General features: G+C 36.8%; 1 protein-coding gene across 1 annotated transcript in view; it reads right to left on the bottom strand.

Moving 5' to 3' along the window:
* The window catches only part of LOC120204566 (serine/threonine-protein kinase ATM-like), a 91,788-nt gene that overhangs the window by 4,527 nt on the left and 63,979 nt on the right, over window positions 1-23,282 (bottom strand). The window contains 16 exon segments of the mRNA XM_039204626.1: window positions 132-240; window positions 334-428; window positions 12,466-12,525; window positions 12,628-12,684; window positions 12,789-12,929; window positions 13,209-13,271; window positions 13,344-13,433; window positions 13,515-13,595; window positions 18,991-19,074; window positions 20,186-20,269; window positions 20,395-20,442; window positions 20,513-20,714; window positions 20,818-20,969; window positions 21,820-21,918; window positions 21,991-22,155; window positions 22,832-22,954. Of these exon segments, the coding sequence (XP_039060557.1) occupies window positions 132-240; window positions 334-428; window positions 12,466-12,525; window positions 12,628-12,684; window positions 12,789-12,929; window positions 13,209-13,271; window positions 13,344-13,433; window positions 13,515-13,595; window positions 18,991-19,074; window positions 20,186-20,269; window positions 20,395-20,442; window positions 20,513-20,714; window positions 20,818-20,969; window positions 21,820-21,918; window positions 21,991-22,155; window positions 22,832-22,954 (1,653 nt within the window).

Raw genomic sequence — 23,282 nt, 5'->3', positions numbered from 1 at the left:
CATACTTAATGCTAAGGGGAGCGATGTGGTAGATCACTAAAACGATATCTTAAGATTTTAAGGCTGAGCAATATCTTAAGATTGACTGTTTCACCAAGGTACAAAAACAGAAGGTTAGAGAAAATTCCTACAGCATCTTGTCTTAGGTCATCATTCCCAGACTTTGCAAGCTGCTTGTATTTGTGACCATCAGAACCCAAGCATTCAACCACTTTTGGAGCATTTATACCATTCATTACCCTGCTTATGACATCAATAACAATTAGCAACTGTAGCAATTATTATGAAAAATATGAAGATCTAATCTCAAACAGCTAAAAATGCATAACGTACATAACCGAATCTGCCAATCCTCTGAAATATGGGAAAGAGCCTTCACAATATTTACAACTACGATCAACTGGAAAGCTCGCTGTCACTACAGGTACCTATCAAAACAGAAAAATCAAGATTCAGCATCCCAGAAGCAGAGTTCAAGGAGTTAAAGTTTCACTTAATAGGCACTGCTCATAGTAAGAATAAAAAACGAAGTAGCTGCTAAAGAAATTATCATTCCACAGGTTCAACAAAAGAAGAAAAACCAGTAGAAGGAACTGTGACAAAAAGCTGAATATGAACTGTTTTAGGATAACACTTAATTTCCAGTTACAATATGAACCAATCATGAGTTAAAAGATCAAAAGTGAAATTCAAAATTTTTATGAATTCAAAAAAAAATTCTGGTTCCATATTCATATTCTACTTTTCAGTAAGCTGGAAACATGCTATAATCAGGTTGTAATTAGACAAATAAATTAGAATGAACATATCAGGATTCAAGAGTTATTGTCAATATTTAGTTCCCATAGATAGCATATATTCTGATCTATTTTCTAAGTTCTTTGACGCACATGATGCTTGAACCCAACCATCAGAGAGATGTCAAATAAAGAGAGCACGGAAAGCTTAACTTTGGAAAAGGCATCAATAATTGAGGCTAAAAAGTCATTAAATCTAAGACATACCAAGCAGCAAACTGCATGGAAAAATCTCCAAGCAGGGAAAGTGGTTATAAAACAAGACACATGAAATCAAGGACAAGCACACATGACCACAACACAATTGAGCCAAGAAAAGCCTCAAGAACTAGAAGGGTTCAACAAAAAGAGATTCAGAAGTTCATAAACCTATTAGGGACACCTGAAATACCTTGGTACTATCAGTGCTTCCTCCTAGGCACACTCAACTAAGTTTCTGTAGGTCCTAGGGAATAAATGTCTTAGATAAGTCAATAACAAATTCTTGGGATATTGATTTAGAAGCTACAGATCACATGACACACTCCTGTAAAAAATTTGCTACCTATACCCCATTTAATAGAAGAATTGCCGACAGTTATATTACCACAGTATCAAGATAAGGTAATATTTTTTTTATAAGAATTGCAGGCCTCGTTAGAAACCCCCCTTCTTGATTAATGGAGCTTGTAGGAAAGCTCCTTAATCAGCGAAAGGAGGAAAAGAGTGCCTTAAGATTTTATTCAACATAGGAAATTACATAAGAAACAACATAAAAAACACCCCTAACAGAAACAGAAAACCATAAAACAACCCTAAACAACCGTAAACAACAACACTAACTCATCCTATTTCTTCTTTAGCTAAGGCATCAGACTCTAAGTTGGTTGTCCTATTTACCCATCTAACAACACCTTCAAAGACTTTAAGCCTATGAACAATATCTTTAACCATAAAAGCATAAACATCTGGACATAATTCAACTTCCTTAATCCAATCCACTGCCACCTTGCTGTCACTCTCAATAATCAAACGGTCCTTGACCCGTTCTCGAAAATATACAAAGAACGACAACCCCTTTTGAATAGCTTTTAATTCCATCAAGGTCGGAGGCCCCGGACCAACAGACTCCTTGAAAGAGCCCAGGGTCAATCCTGAGGAGTCTTTTAAAACTCCTCCTAATCCATTTTTCTTCCAATCCCTTGTAGTTGCAGCATCAACATTTAATTTTACAAAGCCCTTAGGAGAAGGAGACCAAGGAAACATAGATACAATCTGATTAGAATAGAGAGAACAAGAGTCCCCTAAGGAAGGGTCTGAAATAAGTGAGTCCTTAGGGATAGAAACCTCTTTATGCTTTGCTAAGAACCAAGAAGCAAGCATAAACCTTGCTAAGAAGAAATATTCTGCCCGATCTAACTTTCGCCCTTCAAACAAAATAATATTCCTAATTTTCCAAGTGGTTCAAAGAACAACCCCTGGAATAAATGGCCATATCGGTGAGTTAGTCTTCAAAGCATCCCAAGCTAGAAAAAAGCTTTTAGCATTATCATGTAAAACAAAATCGATCCTCCAAAAATTCATAAATTTTTTCCATAAAGACCACACCACCGAACAAGAGAAAAACAAATGAGAGGGGGACTCATCCACCATCTTGCAAAGAGGACATAACAAGTCTTCAATTCCTTGAACTCCCCTTTTAACAAGTTCTGTCTTAACAACCAGCTTCCCAAGAACAACCTGCCATAGAAATGACTCCACTCTTGGAGGCATCAGGCCCCTCCAAATTATCTTCTTCCAAAAATAGCCCTCCTCCGATCCCAAAGAATCCGATGAACAGAGATTAACAGCAGATCTTACAGTATACATCCCCATCCCCAGTACCTTTCCAAATCAACCCATCAGAAATTTCCATAGATAGGGAAAAATTCGAAATGACAACCATCAAATTAGACCACTGCTCAAATTCCCAATCATTTAAATTTCTTCTAAACTGCACATCCCAAATCCATCCCGAAGAGCTATATTCACCAAATTCAAATAATTTTCCTTCCTTGTTTGAGGAAATAGAAAACAATCTAGGGAAAATGACCAAAAGAGGATGATCCACAGCCCAAATGTTTTTCTATGTGATCATGTTCCTATTTGTCTACTAATATTGTTTCCATATAAAAAGTCAATCATATATGTGCATATAATATATGGCTAAAGAGACTTGTTTAATTTGGAATCAATCAATACCATACATTTTAACAAGGCATCCTCTTCTTTTTTTAAAAAATACCATACATTATAAATAATTATATTTAAATTTGAATAGAAACTCGAACAAATATATTCGATTTGATTCTACTCAAATTTCATAAACTCAACACAATTTTTTTTTTTATTTTTTTTGATAGAACAGGGAGACCTTATTAAAAAATCCCTTCATACTCAACGAAATATAAAAGTTTTGTCAAGCATTGGAAGAAGGAAAAGAGTGTCTCATAATTTTATTGAACAATCATAAAAATACATATTAGGTAACACCAAAGCCTTACTTCCACTAGAAACCAAACAATACAAAACCCCCCAAATCTAACACAAAATGCCTACACACAACCCCACTCATCCAATGACCTCTTTTGTCAACTTATTCACCCCCCAATAAGTCCCTCTGGAAATATGCCTTATCATCACATCCTTATCCCTAATAATCTCTAAAATTTCATTAAACAACAGACAATACTGATTCGGGCAACCCCCAAGTTGTTAACCCAATTAACCACAACAAGACAATCACATTCAACAATCAGTCTTGCTTCACCACCCCATTGAGAATAAAAAAAGAGGTTCAAACCCCTTTTAATAGCCAACATTTCAACAGCTGTAGGAGGCCCCTGACCAACTGCCTCAGAGAATGAAGCCAACAAATAACCCCCTGAATCTTTAATAATCCCTCCAATGCCCCCTTTCAGCCAATCATCCGTGACAACACCATCCACATTCAATTTTAAAAAGCCTGCAGGAGGCGGAATCCACCTAGACCGAGATAACATCGTGCTCCCCTATTTACCACACCTATCCGCAATAGAAGGATCCCCCATACGACAGTCAAACAACCCCGAAAATTCTTTATGTTTTGCCGAGAACCAGGTCATCAGCCTATATCTTGCAAGGAAAAAAAGATTAATCTGGTCCAATAACCCTCCCTCAAACACTAACATGTTCCTATACTTCTAGATAGACCATAAAACAACACCAGAAACAACTTTCCAAATTTCAAAATTCCCAACCAACCCCCACCAAACTTGCAGAAAAACATCAGGTTCAAAATGTAAAGTGGATTAAAGATTCCAAACCACAAAAACCTACACCACAACTCCCAAGAAATATTACAGGTAAAAAATAAATGCGATACCGATTCAGGAAACAACCCGCATAGCGGGCAAAGCGTATCCTCAATACCTGGAACCTTCATTTTCACTAACTCACACTTCACAGCCAGCTTTTTAATCATAACTTGCCAAAGGAAAGATTCCACCCTCGGAGGAACGAGGCCACTCCAAACCGTCCGATTCCAATTTTGTTCAATCCCCAATATCTCGGACCATCCCTTCAAACAGGACCTCACCGTAAAGACCCCATCACCACATCCTTTCCATAATAAGCAATCAACTCTACTCTGATCAAATTTCACAGAATCCAATAAATTCATAAATTCAATCCACACATCAGCTTCCCAATCCGCTAAATTCCTCTTCCATTTGATATCCCATATCCAAGTTGAAGAGCAAAAAGAGTCGTAATCTGAAATTTTCATCTCTTTATTAACAGATAAAGCAAACAGTCTTGGAAACATATCCTTTAGTGACACCCTATCAATCCACACGTCATGCCAAAATGTAATAGATTTCCCATCCCCAACTTTCAAAACCAACTTATTCCGAGCAACCTCACCCAACACATCCTTTTTCATCCAACTTGGGGCAACATTCTTCCACAACCAAGAAGCTTGGGTTGGGACCTCCTTCAATAAAATTTCATTACCATCCACATTATATTTACAACAAATCAAATGTTTCCATCCTAAATCCTTTTCGGTCGAAAATTTCCAGACCCATTTGCCTAGTAAAGCTATATTCACCAAATGCATATTAGGTATCCCCAACCCTCCACAACTCTTCGGGAAACATACAGACAACCACTTCACCCAAGGCAACTTTTTCCTCTCACCTGACCCTCCCCACAGGAATCTTGCCATAATAGAATTTAAAACTTTCAAAACTGATGCAAGAATTCTAATGATGGAAAGAAATAAATAGGTAATGAGCTCAACACCGACTTGACAAGCACGGTTCTACCAGCCAACGAAAGAGAAGAAGCTTTCCATCCGGTCAATTTTGATTGAAATCTGCTCACCACTGGTTCCCACAATGTTGCCGAATTCCTTTTAGCTCCAAGGGGAATTCCAAGATACTAAGATGGGAAAGTACCCACTGAACATCCAATAGAGTCAGCCCACTCTTTTAACACCCCCTCTTCCACATTAATCCCAAAAATCTTACTTTTAGCCAGATTGATCTCTAATCCCGATAACAATTCAAAAATCAACAATACCCTCCTAACATTCTTCAATTGATTAACCGAAGCCCCACAGAAAATAAAAAAAATCATCAGCAAATTGTAAATGGGAAAGATCAAAGGAATGCCCATGTTTCTCTATGGTAAAACTAGCAAACAGTCCCAAATTAACAGCTTTTGACAAAAAACAGCTAAGTAGCTCACCAACTAGGTTAAAAAGCAAGGGTGATAGGGAGCACCCTTGACGAAGACCTTTATAGATCTTGAATTCCTCCGTGGGTGAACCGTTTACTAAAACAGAAACCGAGGCAGTTGATATACACTTTCGAATCCAAGAATACCATTTTACACTGAACCCCATTTGATCCATGACATTTAGAAGCAAAGACCAATCCACCGAATCATACACTTTCCTGAAATCAACTTTGAAAGCAACACTCGATAACCCTTTCCTCCTCCAATATTCAATACCTTCATTTTCCATGAAAGAACAATCCAAAATTTTTACTCCTGGGATAAAGGCGAACTGTGAAGACCCAATTAAGTACTCCATGCACCCTCTAAACGTCTTCGATAAAATTTTATAAAGATCCCCAACAAGATTAATGGGACGAAAATCATCAATGCAATCAGGACCCACTTTCTTAGGAATCAACAAAATAAAAGAGTGGTTAATCCCTCTCCCATTGTTTTCCAGCAAAGAAATCCCAGCAAAATCTCATAACATCTTCCTTAATATAACAAATTGTTGATAAAGAGTAAACAACATAGTGGAGAAGAAAAGGAACTCTTTTTGTTATATATTGTGAATGGTGAAAATACATCTTTTTATAGAAAAAGTTAGGAGTAAGTTTTCTATTAGAAGTAAACTACTTAGTAGTTATCCTTATCTATCTAACTTTCTAAGAGTTAGTGTTATATTAAAATACTAACTTATCTATTGCATAACCTACACTCTCCCTCAAGTTGGGGAGTAAATGTTGAAAAGACCCAACTTGGATATAATCTCATCAAAGGTAATTCTTGGAAGTGCTTTGGTGAGAATATCTGCTAACTGATTCTTCGTTGAAACATAATTGAGCTTCACCGTTCCACCATTCACCTTTTCAGAGATGAAATGTCTGTCAATCTCCACATGCTTCGTTCGGTCATGATGAACTGAATTCTTTGCAATACTTATTGCAGATTTACTGTCACTTTGAAGTTCAAACCATTTGTTGGCACATAACCCCCGCTCAGTTAACATTCTTTGAAGCCAAATTCCTTCGCAAATTCCAAGTAACCATATTTCCCCAAACAAATGAACAATAACCAGTTGTAGATCTTCTATCCGTTAATTCACCTGCCCAGCTTGAATCCGAAAAAATTCTTACTGTTCTACCATCACTCTTTCTAAAAATTAATCCATGTTCTGGTGTCATTTTCAAGTATCTTAGAATTCTATTCACAGCCTCTAAATGTTCTTCTCTTGGATCATTCATATATTGACTCACTATACTGACATGGAACACAATATCAGGTCTAGTAAGTGATAAATAAATTAGTTTACCTACTAGCCTTTGATACTGTTCTTTGTTCACGGGACTTCCCAATTCTTCTCTCCTTAGCTTCAGATTTGCTTCCATGGGTGTTTCAGCCGGCTTACATCCCTTCATTCCAGTTTCTGATAGTAGATCAAGGATATATTTCCTTTGGTTGATCACTATTCTTTCTTTTGACCTTGCAACCTCCATGCCTAAAAAATACCGTAAAGTTCCCAAGTCTTTGGTTTCGAACTCCTTCACCAGTAGCTTTTTCAATCTTTCTATCTCCATACAATCATCACCTGTTAGAATAATATCATCCACATAGATAATCAAAATTGCCTTTTTGTTGTTTGAAGATGTTTTGACAAATAAAGTGTGATCTGATTGACATTGGTTGTAACCATCCTGAATAATCACCTTTGTAAATCTGTCAAACCAGGCACTTGGAGATTGCTTAAGTTCATACAAGGACTTTAGTAATCTACATGCTTTTCCTGTATTACTCTTCACACCCGGTGGAATTCGCATATATACTTCCTCCTCCAAGTTTCCGTTTAGAAATGCGTTTTTGATGTCTAACTGATGAAGCACCCAATTTTCATTAACTGCTAATGACAGTAACACTCTCACAGTGTTTAGTTTTGCTACCGGAGCAAACGTTTCATGATAATCAACTCCAAAAGATTGAGTGAATCCTTTCGCCACTAATCTCGCCTTATATCTTTCAATGCTACCATCAGCTTTGTATTTTACCGTGAATACCCATTTGCAGCCGACTGGTTTTTTATATTTCGGAAGATCAACTATAATCCAAGTATTGTTGTTTTCCAGTGCTTTTAATTCCTTTTCTACTACCTTTTTCCACTTGGGATCTTTCAATGCTTCTTCCACCGTATCTGGAACAGTAATGCTATCTACAATTGCTGTAAAGTTCTTAAAACAAGGCATTAGCTTTCCATATGCAACAAATCTCTCAATTGGATAATTTCTGCATTTTCTTACTCATTTCCTTTGAGCAATCAGCAAGTCATTATCATCAATTAAAACATTTAATTCAGTGGAAGAACTCTGATTACCTTCTTCATTCTCCAAAGGATTCTCGTTCGGTTCAGGTTCATGATAGTGTCCATGCTGTGTGGGAGACTCGGGATTAGGTTCAAGGATTGATTTAGAAATTGGTTTTTGTCGTCTCTTGTAAATCTACAACTCAGATTGAGGTATTTGAGGCGAAATGATAAGTTGATCATGCCGAGGTAAATGTGTTTCGGTGGACTGGTTTGGCAAGGATACGTTTTCTGAGTTTGGTAGTGTTGTTTGGTCTGGCTGTAGCGATTTTGTAGGCTTATTCGACTGGTTTAACTGGTTTGACGGTGTTGGTTGATCAAAAAGAGCTGGCTGCAAATCAAGTGACAATTGTTGTGAGTCAATAAACTGATATTCATTATATGACTCCCTCTGAATAGCAGTTTTAAGGAAAAAAGTATTTTTTCAAAGAAATTAACGTCCATAGTAATAAAGAATTTCTTTGTACGAGGATAATAACACCGAAAGCCCTTTTGAGTCTATGAATAACCCAGAAACACACCGAAATGCTCGAGGATCTAATTTGGACCTGAAAGGAACATTGTTATGAACGAACACAGTACAACCAAAAACTCTAAGGGGTAACAATGAAGTCATTGGTTTAAAATTGGGAAAAAACTGAAGAAAAACATCTATCGGACACTTAAATTGTAACGGTTTACTAGGGAGATGGTTAATCAAATAAGTGATAGTTAAAAGAGCTTCCCCCCAAAAATAGTTGGGAACATTTGTGGAAAAAAGTAGAGACCGAGTAACCTCAAGAAGATGCCTGTTTTTTCGCTCAGCAATCCCATTTTGTTAAGGAGAATTGACACACGAAGTAAGATGAATAATCCCGGTTTCCTGAAAGAAAGAACCCAAAACATTGGCAAAATACTCGCTACCATTGTCAGAATGAAACATTTGGATTGAACATTGAAATTGGGTTTCAACCATCTTATGGAACTGTTTAAATATTTCACAAGCTTCAGATTTGGTTTTCATGAGAAAGGTCCAGATAGTACGAGTGTTATCATCAATAAATGAAATAAACCAACGAAACCCATGTAAAGATGCGACCCGAGATGGTCCCCAAATATCACTATGGATCATGGTAAATGGTTTGGACGGTTTATATGGAGAAGGTAGATAAACACTCCTAATTTGTTTAGCAAGTGGACAAATATCACAAGAAAAAGATTTTGGACCTTATTGACAAACAAATGTGGAAACAATTTTGCAAGATAAAAGAAACTAGGATGTCCTAAACGAAAAAGCAATAACATAACATCGGTTGAAGGTTCAAGTAAAGGAAATTGTTGTATAACATGGTAGGAAGTAGATGGGTGGGAAAATAAAGTTGCTGGAAGTAGGTAAAGACACCCACAAAGCCTAGCACTGCCAATCACTTTCCCCGCTAGAATCCTGAAATTCACAAAAATCAGAGTTAAATTTCGTGATACAACATAAATCGGCAGACAACTTGCTAATGGAGATAAGATTGCAAGTAAGATTGGGAACATAAAGAACATGAGATAACAAAATATCATGATTTATTCGAATAGACCCATGATCGGCAACACCAGATAGAGAACCATAAGCTGTTCGAATATGAGATACAGACGAGTCGGCATGAAAAGTGCGAAAGAGACGAAGATCACCTGTCATATGATCACTTGCACCAGAATCCACAACCCAAGTAGGAGTGGTGGATGTATTAGCCAAAGTAGCAGAAGGAATTCTACCTGCAGGTACTGATTGGGAATGAGTGTTTAACTGACTAAAAAACTGCTGCAACTCTTCCATTTGTTTTTTAGTAAACGAACTTCCTTGTAAATCAGTATTCACAGCATAGTTTTCTTGAGTATCACGTTGTTGATGCTGTTTTGAAGACTTCCCATCAGTAGGCTTGCCATGTAATTTCCAACAGAAATCCTACAGATGGCCAACCTTCTTACAAAAGTCACACCAAGGTCTCCCTTTCTTTGGCCGAGTAGTAGTTTGTGAGTGAGGGATATAATTGTCACCATTCAATCGGTGACAGGTGATAGAGGCTGAAGAAACATCAGAATGGGGTGAATTAATGAGGATTTCCGAAGTGACCTCCGATGAAGTGGTGGAATTCATGATCGACGGCTAGATTTAGGGTAAAAAAAGAAAAAAAAAATTGGCTAGATTTAGGTGAAAGATCGGTCACCTAGCTGATACCATGTTGATAAAGAGTAAACAACATAGTGGAGAAGAAAAGAAACTCTTTTCATTATATATTGTGAATGGTGAAAATACATCTTTTTATAGGAAAAGTTAGGAGTAAGTTTTCTATTAGAAGTAAACTACTTAGTAGTTATCCTTATCTATCTAACTTTCTAATAGTTAGTGTTATATTAAAATACTAACTTATCTATTGCATAACCTACACAATTTTTTTTTGAAGAAACCCAAGTTTACCTCGTCAGTCCGAGGAGCTTTATTCGGATTTGACTCTGACACAATGCCCCATATTTCCTCCTTTGTAAACTCCACTTCCAACCTCTGAGCCATATCTGGACTAAGCTTGGCAAAATTCATATTTATCTCCACTGCCTCTAAAGTATTTATTGAATTATAAGCCACTTTAAAATGATAATAAATGTGTGCTTTTATAACTTCAGGATTCGAACACTCCTCCCCCTTGATCTTCAAAGATAAAATAGAATTTACCCTACCCCTCTTTGCTGCACATTGATGGAAAAACCGGGAATTACGATCCCATTCCAAAAACCATTTACACCTTGATTTCTGATGCCAAATTCGTTCCTCCCTTTGATAGAGCTTTCATAATCCATTCTTCACTTTAACAATTTGATCGAAGTCCACCGAATTCGAACCCTGTTGCCTTGCCAATTCCTTCTCATGTATGGATTTTTCCAAATCTGCTACTTCTTTTGATAATACAAAATGTCTATCTCCAGACCATGCTTTAACAGCCACCTTAACCTCTTTCAATAACACAAATAGTCCTCTGCGTCTCGTCCCCATCTTCAATTCCCCAAACTTTGTTTTTATCATTTCTTGGAAACTATTATCCTCCAACATATAGTTAAATAACTTAAACGGCCGAGGACCCCAATCAAACGAAATATTTTCCAACACTACAGGATTATGGTCTGAAATAGAACGAGGAAGCAAAAATTGAGATATTCTCGGAAACAGATCTAGAAACAACGAATCCGCCAGAAATCAATCCAACCTCACAACCGATTGTTCCTCTCTATTATTTCCCCAAGTGAAAGTACCACAATTCAAAGGAAGATCAATCAATTCCGACATTTGCATAAAATCCGAAAACACCTTCATTGAATGAAAATTTTGATTCTTACCTAGTTTCTCTTCAGGAATCAAATAAGAATTGAAATCCCCTCCTACACAAATAGGCCCAACCACTTGTTCCACAAACGACACCAACTCATTAAAAAAACTTTCCTTTTCCACTTTTATTGTAGGACCGCACACATTGACAAACCAACATTTATTACCATTTCTTTAAATTAACAAATCTCCTACTCATAACCTGGTCCAAGACATCAATCTTATCCTCATCCCAAATAGTAAATAACCCTCCTGCAGTCCCTCCTGAAGGAAGTACCAGACAACCTTGTAAGAAACTCCCTCCCACTCTCCTCAACAACGACTGGTTCATCACTTGCACTTTAGTTTCCTGTAGGAAAACCACTACAGGCTTCTTCTCCTAACAGCCCTCACCTTCTTCTTTCTCCCCAAACCACGCGCATTCCATGACAAAACAGAAAACTTCAACATTAATACAAATATAACCCCTATAGGATGAAGAAAACTAACTCCTCCCTCCTCCCCACACCTTTTACTCATTTGTGCTAATTTTTCAGCCACCGCTCCCCCCCCCTTAAATGTTATTCCTAGGAGATTTCCCAATTCCCATGTAGCATTGACTTCATCATTCTCTTCTAGTAATAGGAACGACCTGTCACCCGCTTCCGATCGGCATTTGTTTCTAATTCACCCCTACACCCCTTCTCAAACCCCCATCTCTATTATCCATAAAAATCTTTGCATTCCTCCATTCATTTGAAACCAGTACATCCTTATAAGATCTTCCATCCCTCATTTTGTTCAAAGATATTGTTTCTTCTCTTTTCCTACCATCCTCTCCCCTATTAGACTTCTATGTTTCCGTCTGGGACCTACTTCCAGCAGCTAACAACGACCGCTTACTCTTATATTTCACAGCCCCAACATAGACTTTCTTCCCGTCAATCCATGCACCGTTGACATTCTCAATCGCTTTCTTAAATCCCCACCTCTTTCTCAAACTGAACAAAGGGACTGTATAAAGAGAATAGATCTGTTAATTATTCTCTAAACATATGTCCGCCTTGATCTTTTGACTATGATTAATGAAAATACAACCCGAACAGCTAGCAGTATTTTTAGCACAGGAAGAGTGTAACCAGAAACACCAAACCTTCTGAATAGAAACCAACAATTCAAAAGTTATGAATCAGAATAGTAGCACTTACGAGTTCCAGCTGTCGAACACTACGGATTTCTCTTGGCAGTTGTACCTTTCTACTGGTGTCCTATTGAGAGGACATTAATTAATTAATTTGTGAAAATGAATTATAGCCAACTGTAAAGAATAGAAATAAAAAACACTGGACATTTGGAGCATGTAATGAAACCTCTCTCTTGGTCTCAAGTTCTGCAAGCTTGATATAGATCTCCACCATTTGTTTCATCTGAAAATAATTAAAAGTAATGCCAACGATTACAAAATAAAACAAGAAAACCCACCGATAAGAACAAAAAAAAATTATAGTAAAAAGAAATAAAATCAAATCACCTGTCTAATAATAGGACCATGGTATGCTGATAACTCTTCCAAGAGATTTTCTGCAGCAAGCTTTTTATCCAAATCCACAACAAAAGAGTTCCTGCTTCGCTGTTTGTCCTTGATACGGTCACCATTTGCAAGAGCTAGAAGCTAGCATCAAAACAGAAAGAAAGTTGCAACATTTCAAACAAAAAGGTAAAAACCATATTTAGATATAAAAATACATAGGCACTAAGATGTTAGAAGTTTTTCAGCGCATACTGCTAGGATAAAAAGGTTATGTAGCCCTTTAATTTCTGTTTCAACCACCGACATAAATTCATATAGAAGCTTTATTTATTTATTATTTATTTCAAAGTAACACAAATGATGACTTAAGCAATGAAAATTCATTTTCCCAACAAAATGCAGTAAGGTTGTTAAGATTACCAGGATGATTGTATGGTAGGGATGATCAATGGCCATTTTCTTCACAAGAGAAACCAAGGCAAACTGCAAAGGGACAATTTGATTAGAATGAAATTGAACTCAATAGAAAATTGAACAGTCCAAGAATAGTAAAACCTGAAAATTATTAGGCCCAGTTCCATCCCTAACGTTTCCCAGTCTTGAAGCAATTTGGTACACCAGTGGAACAAATTTATAAGTTTGAACCTGAAAATTCAAACATAGAAAAGCTAAATAAAAATTTAATAGGTTACACTTCAACTACATGATCGGCCCTGAACTCAATACCTCATCAATCGTTTTAAGCAAGTTGTTGACAACATCTTGTTTACATGAAAGGCTGAACCACAATGATACTAGTCGAAACACCTAAACGCACAAAGGTTAGTTTATGAAAAAGCATTTTTTTTTATAGGAATGGCAGGCCTCGTTAAAAACCCCCTTCATGATTAATGGATCATAAAGTGCTCCTTAATCAGCGGAAGGAGGAAAAGAGTGCCTTATAATTCATTAAAACACATAAATTACATAATACTTAGGGAACAATCAAATAGACTCCCTATACACACCAACCCATAGCATAAAAAAATAACAGACCCAAACATAACCAAAAGACTTCAAAGCTAGCCAATACCAGCCTTTGCTAAAGCATCAGCCTCAACATTAGCTGACCTAGCAACCCATCTAATAATGCCTCCCAAACCTCTTAACTTAGTAATTATTTCGTTCACAATGTCTACATATACATTGGGACATCTATCATAGTTCTTGATCCAGTCCACCGCAATTTTACTATCGGATTCAACAATCAAGCGATCCTCAAACCGCCGCTGGAATGAAGCAAAGAAAATCAAGACCTTCTTAATTGCCATTAGCTCTATCAAAATGGGAGGACCCGGACCAGATGCCTCTTGAAAAGAACCCACCACCGAACCATTCTCCACTCTTAGAATTCCCCCAACTCCACTTTTCCTCCAATCTGCAGTAACAGCTGCATCCACATTCAATTTTATATAGCCCTTTGGAGGCCGAGTCCAGGCCTTAATTTTAATGATTGAAGATATAGAAATAGCGCAACAATCCCCAAGCGAAGGATCACAAATAAGACAGTCCTTTAGAATAGGCGTCTCCTTATAGACAACTAAGAACCATGCAGCCAGCCTACATCTTGCCAAAAAGAACAGATCAATCTGATCTAAACTCCCCTTATCAAACACAATCGCATTTCTACATTTCCAGATTGTCCAAAACACCACTCCTGGAATGAAAGTCCAAATTATAGAATTAGGCACCAAATCTCCCCAAGCTAACAAAAAACTTTTAGCATCAGCTTGTAAAGCTGAACAAACACCCCAAAATCCCAAAAAATTATTCCAAACAGACCACGCGACCGAGCAAGTAAAAAATAAATGAGAAGAGGATTCATCCGCCTTCTTACATAATGGACAAGCAACATCAACAATTGCTGAAACTCCTCTCTTATGTAATTCAAGTTTAACTGGCAACCTTTGATACACCACCTGCCACATGAAGATCTCCACTCTAGGGGGAACCAAACCCCTCCAAATGTGCTTCATCCAAAAAGAATCTGCTGTCAAAACAGGACAGCAAGACTTCAAACACGAATTAACAGAAAAAAATTCCTTCCCCATTCCCTCTCCATACCATACCATCTGACATCTCATTATTAAGTGTGAAATTATGGATTACATCCATTAACTCAGCAAACTGATCCAATTCCCATTCACTTAAATTCCTTCTCAATTGAATATGCCAAACCCAAACTGAAGACCGAAACTCCCCAAACTCATTAAGCTTCCCATTTTTGTTCATCGAAAGAGCAAACAATCTTTGGAAAACCACTTTAAGAGGGGAATCAAGCGCCCAACTATCAAACCAAAATCTGATACTCCCACCATTCCTCACCCTAACATTAAACAAACTTCGAAACTTAGTTCCAAATTGATCCTCATTGAAATGGTTATTGACCATCGATTTCCAGATCCATGAAGCATTAGCAGGAAGTTTTTCATTGAACGACAAAAAACTAGAGTCCAAATTATATTTACTGCAGATTACCTTTTTCCACACTGAATCACAGTCATTAGCAAACCTCCATTTCCCAAGTAGAGCTCTATTCATATAATCAAGATCTACAACACCAAGACCACCCACCCGTTTATCAGAGCAAACTGTTGACCAATTAACCCAATGAATTTTTTTGACCTCAACCCCTCCTCCCCACAAAAATCTAGCCATGATAGCATTGAGTTTATCATATACCGAAACAGGAATCTTGAACAAGGACATATAGTAGGTTGGTAAAGAACACAAAACTGCCTTCAATAAAACCAATCTGCCTGCCATAGACAGTGTCTTAGCCTTCCAGCCTGTTAATTTGTTGTAAAACTTCTGCACTACCAGATCCCACATCTGCTGAGAATTTCGCTTAGCACCAAGAGGAAGCCCCAAATATTCCAACGGGAAATGACCTACTAAACAACCTATAGCATTAGCCCACTGAGTAACCACTTCCTCAGTAATGTTAATCCCAAATAATTTACTCTTAGTGAGATTCAATTTAAGGCCTGACATAACTTCAAAAACTCGAAGAACCCTCTTACCATTTAGAATCCGAGTCTTCGATGCATTGCAGAAGATGATGAGATCATCTGCAAATTGCAGATGAGACAAATTAACAACATTCTCGTCTTTGCCAACTGTCAGGCCACAAAACAGGCCTGACTGGACTGCTTAGATAATCAGAAGATTAAGCAATTCGTCAACAAGATTGAACAACAATGGGGAGAGGGAACAACCCTGTCTAAGACCTCTAGACAACAAAAATTCATCCGTAGGAACACCATTAACCAACACTGATATCGAAGCTGTAGTGACACAAATCCGAATCCAGCTACACCATTTTGATCCGAAACCCATTTTACCCAAAACTTTAAAGAGAATGTCCCAATCTACCGTATCATAAGCCTTCTTAAAATCCACCTTAAAGACACAAGCCTTCAAACCTTTCTTCCTCCATAAGTTGATACCTTCATTAGCAATAAAAGAACAATCCAAAATTTGTCGACCCGGAATAAAAGCAAATTGTGAGTCACTGATAATATCCTTGATGCAACCTCTCAATCTTCTCGACAGACACTTGGAAAGAATCTTGTACATCCCTCCTACGAGAGAAATAGGTCTGAAATCATCCAAACCCCCAATATTAGAACCCTTCGGGATTAAGGTAATGAAAGAATGATTAATGCCATTCTCCCACTCCTTTCCCAAAAAGAAATTATGGAAAAACTTCAGAATATCCCTTTTCAAGTAAGGCCATAATTTTTTGAAAAAACCCATGTTCAACCCATCTGGCCCAGGAACTTTGTTACTATCACACGAGTTAATGGTATCCCAAATCTCTTCTTCCATAAACTCCTTCTCTAATAACAGACTCTGCTCCAGAGAAATTCTTGAAAAGTTTAAATTAATATCCTCCACTTCCAAGGTAGAACGATGATTAAAGGCTTTAAAAAAATGTTCTCTGACAGTAGACTTTATAATAACCGGATCTTTGATAATTTTACCATCAACGTGAATTGCATTCATAGAATTCATCCTCCTCCTAATGGAAGCACTTGTGTGAAAAAATTTAGAATTCCGGTCTTCATCTTTCACCAACTTTTCTCTTGAATTTTGAAACCAAATTTGTTCCTCAACTCTGTAAAGTCTCCACAGTTCATTTCTCATTTTCCTAACTCTGCCGCATTGTCATCTATAATGGCACTCTGATTTTGCTGCAAACTTAATTCAAACTTAATTCAAACTTAATTCAAACTGTTGAATTTTATCTTCCAGAGCAGCAATATCCTGCCGTGGAAACTGTTTCCTTTCCCCAGACCAGCTCTTAATGGCCGACTTTGTATTCCTTAGAATGCTCAAAATTCCAGCTTTTTTCTTCTCCTCGAACTCCTTAATAGACTCAACAACCTTCTCTTCAAAACCATCCTCAGACATTAAATAATTGAACAATCTAAAAGGCCTCTTCCCCCAATTGGTTGATACAGTAAAAATTGGTTGATACAGTGCAATTCTTCTGAGAAACTGACATTAACCAGGAACCTATCTAGTTTAACAACAGTTGGAACATCCCGATTGCTGCTCCATGTAAATTCCCCCCTATTAAAGGCAAATCAATAAGTCCCGTTTGCTGAATAAAGAGCCTAAAAATTTCCATCGAATTCCTATTTTGAGCCATACCATCCTTCTCATTCTCTGTTATGTAGGCATTGAAATCTCCTCCCACACACAAAGGGACATTGGAACCATTAATGAACAGTCCCAGTTCTTCAAAAAACCTTGCCTTCTCTTCTTCCAAAAAGGACCATAGACATTTATAAACCCACATTTAAGTTTGCTGGACTTAAATTTCCCAAACACTGCTAAAAACCTCTTATGAATATGATGCTCTTCTAACACAAAAACAGTCTCATCCCAACAACTAAAAATACCTGAAGAACCTTTAGCTGGAGACACAACAAAACCTTGCAACTTATTCAATCCACTCCTTAAAAAAGCGAATGGTAAATTCTCAAGTTTTGTTTCTTGAAGAAAAAGAAAAGATGGTTTTTTCTCAGACTAATTTCTGAACAGCTCTCTGCTTTTCTTTTTTACCCAACCCCCTAACGTTCCAAGACAAAATAATAAGCCTTTGCATTCTAAACTTATATGACAAACCAAGAAAATCCTATAAATTGCCCCCGACCTCAGCTAACCGCACTCGAGCCTTTCTCCAAGTCCATAATGTTTTGTAAAAAAGCATCTTCCCTTCCTTGAAAGAAACACCCAGAATCTTACTGATTTCCCATGTAGCAACAGCTTCGTCCAATAGCACAGGAAAAGCTGATGAGGATAATGTGGACACACTAGCATGTTCCACAGCTTCCCTAAAGAGTGATCTTCTAAATCTCCTATTAAGATTCCTCATCCTAGGACCAACATTGTCCCTTTCTGAAAAACCAGCAGCTACTGGAATTTCAGAATTACCACCCTTAGAACTTGCAGCCCTACTTAACTCCTTACTGGACTCCCCTCGAGAAACCTTCTTACAAGCCTGCACGTCTTTAATCCACAACTTTCTTCTCTTAGACCTGCAGTAAAACCTCTTGAAACTCCTAACTAACTTCCTGCGAACCGGGCCGGACTTCACAGAATTTGCAGACCGAGGTTGTGAACCACCTGATGAACTTACCACCTTAACCACTTTAACAGACCCCAAACCATCTTCAATCCCACCTGGATCATTAATATTATCTGCAGCAGAACAAAATTTTTGACCAATATCTGGGCCCAGACCACTCAACACTGGACTTGATGTACCTATCCGAAGCCCATTCTCCCAGTCAACTTTATCATGCTCAAAAGAATCACCCCCCATACTCAATCCACCTTCTATTCCTCCAATAAAGCCTTCCGATTTTCCATGCTGGGTGGAGACAACTCCTGCATCTTCCACTCCTCTACACTTATCCACCGAATAATTAATTATAGAATTTGAACACCAATTGAAAACTTTTTCATTTCCATGGGATACATTCAAATAAGTGCAATAGATTCTAGATGCAGGCCTTACTATAAAAAACTAAAACTAGTTGTTCACACCAAAGCAATTGGAATTAACATTATAATTTATGTTTTTAATGAACACAAATCATAACGTTTTTGTTTTATCTTATGCAGAAAATACTAGGATTCAAGTGCATACCACTCTAACGTCATATTTGTCACCTATGACCAAGCAACGCTTATATCCCTCCAAAGCTAGGTTGAGAAAATTGTCTCTGTCGTCCTGGGAAGCAAAGAGAAGGATATAAAATATTATTTATAGGCTAGATTATAGAGCTTTACGTCAGGCAAAAGATTAAACGGTGTGCGTAAACAATAAAAATAACAATAGATCTTCCATGATTATAGATGACAAACTTACTACTATTACGCTATTTTATTATTTCTAAATTCAAACTTATTTATTATTTTTTAGATATGTGAATGCACGGCACGGCTAGCATTCTAAGTTATCTTTAAAGTTTTAATCTAGGGCAAGGAATAAAGCTTTCTCTCGAAAAGGATCCTGGGGGAAGAGTGTTGCTAAATTTATACCTATTTAGTAATATTAGAGACATGGATGGATGGTTAAGATTATAATTTATCTATAGAGTTTTAGTCTAGGACTAAGAATAAAGCTTCATTTTATAAGCTGTAAAATAGATTTGCAGCCACATTATTATTAGGCTTAATGCAAAAATAAGTGCCCAAACTATACACAATTTTTTTTTATAAGAAAGGGAGGCCTCAACTATACCCAAAGTTAACTTTAGGTGCCTAAAGAATTTTCCGTTAAAAATAGGTGCCTAACGTTTCTGACATTACACTTTTAGGTGCCTGCCATTAAATTCGGCCTTTAGTTGACACGTGTCAGGCTTATACAAAATTTTAAAAAAATTATTTTAAAAAATTGATATTTTATGTCTGACACGTGTCACTTAAGGCCAAATTTAACGGTGTTAACGGTCCAGGCACCTAAAGTTAACTTTAGGTAGAGTTTGGGCATTTATTTTTACATTAAGACTTATTATTTTTTTTTGATAGATTAAGCCTTATTATTATTATCATTTAATTAATAGACTTTAGAATCGGGAGGTTTACCTAACCCTATGTTCTATTAAGATTTCCAGCTTCTATCTAACTTGTTTTTAAGCTTAGTCTATTGATTTGCTAGTGTTTTCTTCCCAAAGTGTACCAATAGAGCAAAGCAAAATACTTTTATATCTTTTCTCCAAAAAGTACTCAGGAAAGCTACATCAGATAGCATATTGCAAACAAGATATGATGCTCAGCACATGTAGAAATGCATACTTAGATAGAATATGCCTCCTAAAAATGAAAAAGTAAATCAGTACCTGCAATTTTTGTGCTTCTTCCTTGTCCATTGCAAGTTGCTTTTGTAACTCTTGAATTTTCACAGAGTAGTCAATTTTGTCCCCCTAAAAAGTACCATCATCCCAGAGAAGGAAAATGAAAGCAGTAAATAGAAATTTTAAACACCATCACAAGCAATTACATAACATGGCATAATGTCGCTTTGAACGGAAACATCATTGTAACATACCTTTGTCGAACCATTTAGCCGTCGAATAAGGGCTTCTAGTTCTAATGTCTGCAGAGTCAATTTACACAAATTTTAGCGACAAGCTCTATATGTATATATGCATATTGTCAAATACTACCTTATGTTTTCTTAAACGCATTGCTGCCTGCCATTCATTGGAATTAAGTCTTTCCTCATAACTTCTGAATAGTGCATCTGCATAATGTGCAAGGTGGAAATGAATCTGACTTTGTCTTTCTGCAGACTTCTTGTCAGCAGTCTTGTGACCCTCAGCAAGTGACACTGCAGGTTTTAAATACTTCTCGAAAATAGTTCTTGAGCTATATTTTCATAGAAAACATTGAAGAAAGAAAACATAATCAATATTTACCATTAATTTAAAAGAAGAAAACAGAAAAATTAATCCAAACGGAACAATCATACTTGCTAGATCTAGTTTCTGCCAACCACTTCCCGACCAATCGATATACATCTGAAGCCCCATTGTTCAACCGATAAGTTTGCAAGATATATTTTGCAAGGCTGATGGCCATTTCATGCTGACCTTGAGCACGCAACAGCTTTGCTTCCTCAAGCTGCAATCATACATATGATACAACAAACTGGATCGGATTTTATTTAAAGATATTTGTGATTACGAACATGGAGACATGGTATCATCCAAGAAATAAAATTAAGACCATTAATAGCAAGGAATTTTCTAGCAAATTGACTCAATCACCAAGTTAGGTGAAAAAGAAGGGTAGTATCAAACAATTAATGCAATTTTTTATTTTTATCTTGATTCAGTTTTCTTTCTGTTCGACTTTTAAGTGAATAGCATCAAGGTACAGAAGTAAACGAGAAAATATGACATTAAACAAGAAAATATGATATAAAGCAAGTATTTGAACTCCATAGCTCTCACATGATGAGAAAAGTTATAAAGGAAAAGATAAATAATTAGAATTTTGGAGAGGCAATACCTAAATGCTGTTATTAGTCATAATAATTTTGTTAGAGATACAGAGAATATCTTTTAGAAGATGAATCAACAGCTGAAGCAATTTTGAAAACCCAAAAAGTTATTTTTACTGATACCGGAAGATAAAACCTAAAAAATCCATTCATAGCTTGCCTCTGATTTAATAGAAAGTAAGATAACATGAAGTAAACATATAGGCTGAATAAAATCCTTTTAGGTAGCAGAGGTCAATGCTTTTTACAATCTAATCTACCTATAAAAAATGATAATAATACAATTAAATCAGAAATGTAACCAAAGCTACAGCAGGGGGAAATTTGAGCAAAAAACTCCTGAAAAATAGTAAAAGGTCTTCTATTTTGAATAACCAAATGGAATGTGAACTAGAACGCTCGGTGATATAATTATCTTCCATCAAATTTAACTGTAAAGCAATACAGAAAGAATTGGGACAAATTTACCCTTCCAAGCCAATATGCAGATGAACCTTGTTCTCCAGTTCTCACACAAAGAAACTTAAATTCATGCAAAGCTGCAGCAGCTTGAGAAAATCGAGAGCCCTGTACCGAATTGAACCAATTAGATAAACAGAATAAAGCATGGTGGCCTAGTACTCTGAATGGTTATCATACCTTACGAAGAGTGGATGCAGACTGCAGAAGATGTTGCATTATACAGTCATGGCAATTCAAGATTTGAAGTAGAACTCGCCTAAATGCAATAAATGGTTCTAACAAACTCATATGCAGTTGTGATTTTGTCAACATGGAGCTCCAGTCCTTATTCAACCATAACAGCTATATTGAAAATTAAAAACATTATAAATATATATTGAAAATTCCCCTTCAGTTCCACCACAGAAAAGTTAGGATAGCTATATTAATAGAATAGGTTGCAAGATTGGCTACAATCTTCTTCCAACAAGAAAGAAGTCATGCAACATCTTTCACATCAACACATGGCAAACCATAAAAGAATATTATATAAACTTTCTATATAGCACAATCCTACCACACACTAAAGGTAAATAAGAATAGGACAAATCATCTTAGTCAATACAAAAAACTGTCACTTCGGCACACACTCTAACTAGACAAACAAATTAAACTCACTCTACCATTCACACCAATTGGTATATCAATTCAACATCTCAGATGATGCATTAATCTCGCAATCTATGGAATTATATTACATGCAGACAACCCACATGCTTTTGAAGTCCATATAAATAACCAAAATTGTTGTCACAGTTTTCTTCTTCTCTCCTTCTAGCCCTCAACTATAGAAGAATAGTGTAACCATGATATTGATGGGTCAAAACAGGCTTATTCAGTAAATAACCAAAACTTGAGGACCAAATAATTTTCATCAAAAAGTTGGGTTTTATGATGAAAGGCAAGTAGACAGTCACTGCTGGTAACTCATTAATGTAGATTGCCACAGCTATGGTATACAAAGTGCTGGAAGCAATACCTGATCCATTGTAGGGATTACAGGATCTGAAAATATTTTCTGCTTATGTTTCTGGAGTTCTATTCTTTCACATGAAGATGTTGGCCAGCGCAATTCCCATGCTATACCAAGATGATACATGATCTGTAAGAAAGGATTTGTAATGTTAAAGGGACAACAAATTAAGATACAGTGCAAGATTTTTCCCCACCCTGTAAGTCAACAGATGGGACCACACAGCATAGCACTGATTCAAAATTCCAATTTCTAAAGAATGTCAAAGGCTCAAAGCTATATAAAGAGTACTGCATGCCGTTTAAACCAATCATAAACTGAACATTGCATTGCTCAAAAAAGAGAATCAACAGATAAAAAGAATATTTCTGCCAGTAGATTCTAACAGAGAAGCACAAGAATTGTGCACAGAGCAGTTCAAACTAACCCAGTAAGTGTTTGTCTTTTTCATGAGTAC

Source organism: Hibiscus syriacus, unplaced genomic scaffold (genome assembly GCF_006381635.1).
Source record: "Hibiscus syriacus cultivar Baekdansim isolate YM2019G1 unplaced genomic scaffold, ASM638163v2 tig00011079_pilon, whole genome shotgun sequence".
Lineage (NCBI taxonomy): Eukaryota > Viridiplantae > Streptophyta > Magnoliopsida > Malvales > Malvaceae > Hibiscus > Hibiscus syriacus.
This window is presented reverse-complemented; position numbering and strand designations above follow the sequence as displayed.